This window comes from Chanodichthys erythropterus, chromosome 3, assembly GCF_024489055.1.
Source record: "Chanodichthys erythropterus isolate Z2021 chromosome 3, ASM2448905v1, whole genome shotgun sequence".
In the NCBI taxonomy this organism is placed as follows: domain Eukaryota; kingdom Metazoa; phylum Chordata; class Actinopteri; order Cypriniformes; family Xenocyprididae; genus Chanodichthys; species Chanodichthys erythropterus.
In genome coordinates, this window is record NC_090223.1 from 54,076,364 (window position 1) to 54,085,841 (window position 9,478).

Consider the following 9,478-nt stretch of genomic DNA (forward strand, 5'->3'; position numbering starts at 1 on the left):
AATCATTATGAAATATTATCACTCAATGTTCCAGTTAATGGACATTATTGATTAAAGCAACTTATGTTACATAATACAGATATATATTACCACAGTGATATTAACGTGTCCGTAATATTGCTGCAGAAATAATCAGGGGTTAATCGGTCTGTGGTAGTAATTTTATTTTTATGCTTTTACACTTTTAAATTTCCTTTTAATTTTGCATGGTTGAAAGGTGAGTAAAATAACATCCTCTCATTGTACTCAGTTTTTGAAAATGTTATTGCATTCATAGTTTGAACCTTTCACTGATTGTTTACAGTTTAACAGAAGTTACTCCCATAGTTCCCGCAAAGCGTCATGGGGTGTAGGAAAAAGATGTCTATGACATGGTTGGGTGGGAAGGGTCGAAAAGTACAAAGGATTTGTGACATCAGCAAAAAAGAAAGTCGTTTCAGAGGTGTTTTTTTTTAAATATCATGCATTGATGTTCAATGTAAGAACAGGAATGTGTATTAAGAGAGTAAATCACAGATCGAATCACATGTTGATGTCATGTTGACTTGAAACAGTGAAGATCTTGTTGGCTCCACTGAACATGCTGCTTATAAGCTGCTATAGTCATATATTCTGGCTGCAGTCTCTCATTTCAGGAGCGGGACAAGGACCAAAAGGCCTTGAGTGTAACCCAGATTTTAATGCTGGATGGTAAAAATAAAACAACGTATGTGCACCAGACACCAGAACAAGGACAGCTCATTTAACTCTCTCCTTCCTCTCTGCGCAATCCACTTTACCCTAACACATGTGTAGCATTATTATTGTAGCATTAGACTGATTCTAATTCATTTATAATAAGAGATTCTTATTCACTTGCTTAATATTACAAATAAAGAGTTTGGTTACACTTTATTTCAATGGTCCACTTTAAACATTCTAATAACTCTAGTAACTTTGCAACCTATTAGTCATTAGAGTATTAGTAGACTGTTAGGCTTAGGGTTAGTAGAATAAGTTAACAAAGTTGCTTACAATCAGTATAAATGTCTGTTGCGGAGCATCAAAATACATTGTTAGCAGATATTAAGCAGACAGTCTACTAATACTCTAATGAGAGTTGACATGTAGTAGCAAAGTTAATTATAGTTAGTAGAATGATTAAGATAGACCATTGAAATAAAAGTTTTGAGTTCAAATGACAACTGTTACAAAATGCCACTTGCACATTGAATTTTAAGAATTCTGCTGCCATCTACTGGTCCATTATGATGCTTTTAGAAGGGCATGGAAGTATGTGATAAAACACTTGATTTACCCTCATTCATACCATTAAAGTTGGACATAAAGTAGCTTCACTGAGCACATTGTTAAATTCTAGTGAAAGACAAGCTATGAATTCATTAACCTGACTAGCTTTTTTTGTTCCTTGTGCTTCTTTGATGTGTCTATTAAAGATTCCCCCCAATTACAAATGTCACTGCAGAATGGTAATTTTCTGTGAATAAGGTCCATTGTGGTAGAGATGTAATTGCTTGCTATGAAATCTTTATTCAGCCCTTTGTATATTGGCCTTTATGGGTTGTCTAAATTAATTAGCCCTTATAACATACAAAGCCTGAGAGTAAATGGAGGGCATATCATGAGAACAAGACCCTTAATGTGAAGCTAAAGTCATAGTTTATCTGGTTGATATAAAAGCTCTGTAAAGGCATAATCTTGTTTTTGAAGAGAAACTATATGACTTGAGATGCTCAATGATTTAAAACATCACTGGAGGAGGGACCAGAGTCATTTATGGAGACTCGGAGATGGGCTCATTTGACTTGGGCCATTAAGAAACTACTCAAAACACCCTTTAAACCATCAAGCAAACATATAGCAACACCCTGACATTGTGTAAGTTACTTGCATTTTTGTCAGAAAATCTAGAGAGTATTGAATATTGGAGAATATATTCCAAATCGGAGTTTCTTAGTCTTCAGAAGACTGATAAACTGATCCAGGGTCATTTTAGACACATCTATCATGTGCTTGCAGTTCTGCAGGAGCTCTAATGAGGACGCAGAGACGGGGAGCTCTGCTTACCAGAGGCAAATTAATATATGTAATCTGTTATGCAGCGCAATGTGACAAGACAAGGACATGTAGTGCTCTAATTAAAGTGACCTTTTCCCACAACTCCTTGAAGCACAGGTCATCTCTCATTAATGCCTAGTCTGGCACTGAGCTATAATTCACTACACATCTAGAAAGAGGAAGATGTTCCCCCCTCGCCTCTGTCGTCTATTAAATGCAGCAGTGCAGCCATGTATAAAAGAGTGCAACAGTGACCGCCCACTTTTTTTCCATTAATTTGTTCCATAAATAAACATTGGATTTGAAACATTGATTTGAGAAGGCTATTTGGAAATCAGACAGAAAGACAAAGTTACATGACTGTCAAGTCTTTGAACAACTAATTCCAGAAAGCACTGCAAATGACAATCGTATCAGAAATGACAATGTACAATGTAAAACTAAGGCCCGGTTTCACAGACAGGGTTTAGATTAAGCCAGGATTAGGCTTTAGTTTAATTAGGACATTAAAGTAGCTTTTATAAATGTACCTTAGAAAAAAAAAAAAAAACATTACTGTTGTGCATCTTGAGACAAAACAATGACACTGACATATTTTAAGATAAGCCAGTACAAGATTCTTTCAGTTAAAACAGCTCAAACATGCATTTTAGTCTAAGACTAGTTTAAGCCTTGCATGTGAAACTGGGGTTATAAGTATATATTCAGGGTTTATTGCTTAATAGAGTACCTCAGAGATGATTTTAAAGTTAACGGTGCACGGGTTCCCTCGATTGAAAGCCTGTGCATTTTTCCCATAGACTTTTGGAAAATTGCAAAAAATAAGCTCTGTGTTTAACAAAGGGTTATGACACTTACACCTTTTGTCTAACAAAACATTTATACATTTTGAAGCCTAAATAAAGTTGTCAGATATAAAAAGCTAACAGTAAGCTATAAATGCACTACAGCACAACATGGTTGCGGATCGTCACCACCACCAAGCTTCCTCAAACTTTATTTAAAAAACAACTTTATTTAAAAACAATGTCGCTGATTATGATCTGTGCTGTGTATGAATTCTTATCCACTTTTTCATGAGAAATGCTGTCAAAATGTTTGTCATGATGACGTCTACAGTTCCCGCCAAAGGAAGTAGTCCCTTTTAGCAACTTCTTAGCAACCGCCGTTTTTAAGACACAATAAAGGTTAAAAAAAATCACAAGCGGGTTATAACCGGTGTGTTTTATGTCATAGATCAAAACGTGAAAATATTTAGAGGCTTTGTTAACCACAGACCTTATTTCAGCCAATTTAGCAAAAACCCATTGACTTTAGGGAGATGCTAACTAAAATGCTAACTCGCTTCTGGGTTTTGCATACAAAAACACATCATCTCTGAAGTACTCTATAAGCAAATATATTCCAATATTTATGTTGAGGAGAATCAGTTAAGCAATTCTCAGTGCTTAAAGATGGTGGATTTTCACGGTTGAGCGAAATCGATTCATGCAGACCTACATATTTTTGTTGGTCAACCCATAAATTTGCATCACGCTAGTTCCCCGACAAAAGCCGAATAGGATTTTTTCCATTGGCTTTTGGATTATTGCAGAAAATAAGCTCTGTGATCAACAAATGTTTGTTAATTTACACAGACGAACATAACTTTTATGAATTTTGAAGCCTAAATGCAGTCGCTAGAAGCAAAAAGCAAAAGGTAGGCTATAAATGAATTACACCACGGTCACATGATTTCAACATCACATCACTAAGCTTCTGACAACTCTTTCTTTATCTTAAGACATTTTCCTGAAAGTATGAATTAGACGAGTTTGTACGAGCACAATTATAAGCATAACGAGGCTGTAAAAGGGGACTGAGTTCACCTGTTCGGCGTGATGATGTTTAATGTTGTCCACTTATATAGCAACTGTCATTTTCAAGACTTGTAACAACTTTAAAAAATCATGGGTAGGTTAATACTGATATATTTTATGTCATAGAATAAAATGTGAAAGTATCTTGAGCTTGTGTTAACCATGGACCTTATTTCAGCCATTAAACCAAAAACCCATTCAAAAAACAAATTGACTTTGGGACTATAGACCCGGAAGTGCTAAAATGCTAACTCGCTTCCAGGTTTTGGCCTATAAAAAATACGTCAGTTTATACTACTGGAGAAAATAAGCTCTGTGTTTTGCAATGAGACAATCTTCACAAATGAAAACAAATTGTTTTTTGAAGCCTAACACTGTCTACACCAGACACAAGCGACGCGACAAAAGACATTAGCACCCATTATAATCAGTGATGCTGTCTACACTGGATGTGGAGCGATGCAACATGACAAAATACCCGACAATAAACTGATGCCTCTGTCTATTTATGATGTACTCCAAGCATTCGTGATACTTTGCATAGGAACTAAGGACAAATGGATTTGCAATGGTCACTTTGTCTCGTCCAGTGTAGACAGCATCTAGCTGTTGCCGTGCGGTGCGGTGCGACGCGTCAGCGGTCGTGTCCAGTGTAAAACAATTGCCAGAAAAAAAGCTAGACTATAAACAAACTACAACATGATCAGATGACTTCAACATCTCCACCATTAAGCTTCCAACAACAGTCTTTATTTAAAATCTAAGTTGGAAGGTTTGAGCTAGAAGGAGGCTGTGAAAGTGACTATTGAGTAGATTCGGCTGATGACGCTTAATGTCACCAACTACCTTTATATATCACAAGAGGGTATTACTGATGTATTTCACATTGTATAATAAAATGTGACAATATCTTGAGCTTGTGTTCACCCCAGACCTTATTTCAGGTTTGTAACCAAAAAAAAACTAAACAAAAAAACCCCAAACATTTGACTTCAGGACGATCGAACCAGAAGTGCTAAAACTTTACCAGGTTTAGGTCTCATTTATGTAGCACTCTATTACCAGCAATTTGTCATTTCCATAATGACAGCGACTCTTCTGATTGGTAGATCTCAGATCAGGATTGTGGCTGAAAAAGTTTGTTAATGGCATAAATAATTTCTCAGGAGTCTGTCATTTAGTCATGCAAGTTAAACACAGGTTTGCTTAAGAACATCCATCTTTATTTAGAAATGTAGATGATCTGAATGTAAAATGTAATGTACATCTTTCATTACAAAAAGGTATAGTAAAATAAACAACAATCTTTAAAATGCAATCTGAGTTCGAACAGCACACAAGAAAACCTCGGCAGGGTCTCGAAGGCCTGACGCCTGGATGAGCAACCAGCTTTAAGTGATGGTTGGGAGGCAAGAGATCCTGCAGAACTGTGTCAAGATTGTAAGGAAATTACCCAGATCTGCACACCAGCTCAGTCCTTGAGTGTATCGACTGGCTTCTTTATGCATTCGTTACAGCACTGCAATGGAGTTCACTAATCAACTGAATATTTTGGCATGTTTATGCCTCCCATCTAAATGTGCACAGCTGCATTGCTATATGGTCCACATCAATATTTGATCAACAAATTCCCAAGTGCAAATCCCCACTAAAATGTTCCTTTATTCTCAGAAGAAAAATACACAGTGTGAAAGTCACAAAAGTTTGCATCATAGTCAAGCCGTTATTGCTTACAATGAATACTTTTGTGCTCTAGTTAGTCAGAGAGCTTACAGTACCAGGGCATGTTTTCCATCCAATGACATATCAACATAACATGAGCTCTAGGAGAGAGATCTAGAAAGTAGGAACAGGTTTGAATGATGATGGAGATGAAGAAGTTTTACCCTGTCGCTACGGGGTTTTGTGGGTCCCTGAAAGTCATCTGTGCTTGGACTGAGCTCGGCTCTGTAAGCTATGGAAATGGGCTTCCCTCAGGACGCGGTTGATGTGCTGGTAGGACAGCAGGTCCTGCTTGGAGGCACTGTGGGGACTGCAGGGGCCGGGGACGCCGTGGGGCCCGATGACGTCCACTCCACAATGGCTGCTGCCGCTGCTGCTGCCGGCGACGTGATCTGGACTGCTGATCCAGCTGCTCTCGCTGCTGGAAGACTGCAGAGAACCGGAAGATCAGGTTAGCAACATCCTACCTCACGCCAGTGACCCTGTGTCGTAGCAGCTAATGGAATCTCAAATATTTATTAAAGCCACAAGTACGCAAATTCAAATGTTTTGGGGTTTCCCACACTTTCCTTTCTCAACTGTATTACAATAAAAGCCAAAGCCATTTTTTTTTTTTTAATTAATATTTAAACACATTTAATTTTCATTACAAAGTAATTTGCCCTGAGGTTCTGGCTTTGTAGCTCTCGCACACAAACTGCAGTTTAGCTGTCAGGTTCAATGTAGTTTTTACAAACTCCGTTCTTCAATAACAGTCTCTTTACACTGCTGAATTGGGACAGTATTTATAAAACATCTGTGAAGAAATGTGCCGCTCAAACTATTAAAATCAAACTGAAATGATCAGTGATCATGTTCAAAATAAACTTCAGTTGCTTGTTTCTAACATTGGGATCTTTCAGAACTGGGGTTCCCAAACTTTTCTGTCAGTCGAACATCTCAGAAGTAAAATATTTACTTACCCAGAGAATTTAAGTTAATATATATTCCAATGATTTATCAGCACATTCATATGTGAACGGCTTTCTGATGTTGGTTGAAGTGTATTCAAAAGACTTTTTAGTTGTGAAAGAGTCTCATTCCATATTACATTCACACTGGTGTTTTAGGAAGCCAAACAATTTGATTAATAATAATTAAAAGTATTATTATTATTATTATTATTATTATTAATAGTAGTTTAAGAAGTAGTAGTAGTTTTCATTACAAAAATAAATGAATAAATAAATAAATAAAGATATTACCGTTTTAAATCACATTTGTACTGTAAAATAAATTATATATTTGATCATATTAAACGATTTAATGCATGATGTGGTGGCAAAGAACCACGTGAGGCGAGGCATTCAAATCATTTAATGCACAGTTAGCCGTGGATTATCCCGCTTATACCATGGTCATTTGCCAGCACTGACAAGTTAAAGCTGTTGATGTTTGCAGCACAATATTTGTCTGGAAGGGTTAAAGTGAAGGTTATTTTCGTCAGTTACGGCTTATTAGATCTAACATTCTGCTGGCTTTGAATCCATAGTGATAAATTAGTGTAAGATTACATTTATGTGAACAAATTAGCCTATCGAGAGAGAGAGAGAGCAATAAGTGTGTGAAATACCTGCTTCTGTGCAGCGTCTCTCTATTAACAAGTTTTGTCGTCTGTCGCTTTAAAGGCTCAAGCTCTTTAAAGCAGGATGGATTCTGATTGGATGTCAAAGTTTTATTGTTCATCAGCTGGAAAAAAATCATTCTGAAAGTGTTCCCAGCCATTTTGTTCCTCTGTGCTGTTATCATTTTAGTTGTGGTGTCAACTCTGCTATTCTTTATTTTCTTTTCTTTTAACACCATGCCAGCTTCTATGGCTATATTTATGGCAAGAGAGGTTTAGTTTAAGATTCATTTTTTCTAAAAACCCTACATTTGGATTTACTTGGTTAATATTAGTCTAGAGTGTCCTATTGAGCAATTTGATCCCAGCGATTATTAAAAGGGAATATATGTTTTGTTCCAACATCCGGATTTAATTCATGTATTTTGTTGTTTAAGCACTGATCCCATTCCAATTGCCATTTGTTTTTGGTGTATGTATTTAAAGCTGGTTTCAGATCTGTAAAGTGTACAGAACATTTTACTGCTTCTCTAGATAATTCTTCTTATTTGGCAGCATTGTCTGCTTGCTCATTAACAGTGATTCCTGAGAGGCCAAGTACTCTGCTATTCTTTTATATTTAGAACAATTTATAGAACTCAATCTTTTTGGTTATCATTATAGTTACTGTCCTTGGTGTGAACGGCCTTTAAAAGAACACAATTTAAATCTCTATATCTGCAATAAAGTGGAACAGACTGCATGTGACGTCATATTATTTATTACCATAGCAGTCTCTGTAGAAATGCTGCTACTCAGAGTCTAGTGTGACAACGGCTTGATGACGAGTTGTTATAGGGTTAGTTCACCCAAAAATCCTGTAATTTATTACTCATCCTCATGCCGTTCCACACCCGTAAGACCTTCGTTAATCTTCGGAATGCAAATTATGATATTTTTGCTGAAATCTGATGGCTCAGCGAGGCCTGCATAGTGAGCAATGACATTTCCTCTCTCAAGATCCATTAATGTACTAAAAACATATTTAAATAAGTTCATGTGACTACAGTGGTTCAATATTAATATTATAAAGCGACGAGAATATTTTTGGTGCGCCAAAAAAACAAAATAACCACTTATATAGTGATGGCCGATTTCAAAACACTGCTTCAGGAAGCTTGAGGGTGAGTAATAAATGACAGAATTTTCATTTTTGGGTGAACTAACCCTTTAAGTGCATTTCATACCTCAGACTCCCATGATTCCCTGCCCGTCTCAGAGCTCTGGAGGGCTGAACTCAGCCTTTTGGCCTGAGGCATCTGAGCATCTTCATCATCGCCTTCAGCGCGCTGACGTTTCCTTTACAACATAAATAGAGCTTACAGGTTATCAACATAACAGAAGCAGCATCACTTACACATCAGTCCCTAATCACGGAGTTGAACCATTTTAATATACAAACTTGTATATTTCACATGATATTCTCTATAATAATTTCTTTGTATATGTAATATTTTAAAACATACCAACTTTCTTTTTGTTCTAATTTGTATGCTACAATCTAGCACGTCTCCAGTGAATCACAAACCAAAACTGCCCCTTTAGGATTAATAAAGACATGTCGTATTATTTTGATGAAGTAATATAGCCACAGTCTGTTGACTCACCTGTTTTCTGTGAGCATTTCTGTGAATGATGATGATGGTCTTGTATGTGTGAGTGTTTTACTGAGCTCCTGGTTCAGCTCTGTCACTCTGATCAACCGCCTGCTGTGTCATGCTACACTCACACCTCTGCTAACAGCTTAACACGCACATAAACACGACATGTTCAACTCAAACCGGCTCTATGAAGTCTAAATCAGAATATTACATGTAAGAAAACAAGCGAATGTCGTGTTTGATTAATTCTGCTGTAATAAACGTGTCAAACTCAAACTCATCCGGCTAGTCTCTATCATAGCTGTGTGCTAACTGACACTTCACTAGCTGTAAAAACACGCGGTTTATTCAGCTAATTTAACGCTGTATTCTTATTGTAGTCGTACTTTCATAAACGTAGCAGGTATAATAAGGTTCTCTGTGAATATAAGCCGGCTATTTGTATATTTGATGAGTCTGCGCGACACAAAACAAACCGCCGCTGCTGTTATTTACATGCCAATGCGCATGCGCGAAACTCAAGCTGCAAAACACGAGGGCGGTGCGGGATTGGCTGATCGTGTGATGACGTCACGTCCGAGCTCTACACAAGCGCT

General features: G+C 37.1%; 1 protein-coding gene across 1 annotated transcript; it reads right to left on the minus strand.

Moving 5' to 3' along the window:
- Window positions 1-5,135: 5,135 nt before the first annotated feature.
- Window positions 5,136-9,390, minus strand: LOC137013556 (uncharacterized protein LOC796453 homolog). The gene is made up of 3 exons (XM_067377399.1): window positions 8,889-9,390; window positions 8,469-8,580; window positions 5,136-6,068 (listed from the first exon to the last, which is right to left on the minus strand). The coding sequence occupies exons 1-3, from the start codon at window positions 8,903-8,905 to the stop codon at window positions 5,838-5,840; spliced, it is 360 nt and encodes a 119-aa protein (XP_067233500.1). The 5' UTR covers window positions 8,906-9,390; the 3' UTR covers window positions 5,136-5,837.
- Window positions 9,391-9,478: the final 88 nt, after the last annotated feature.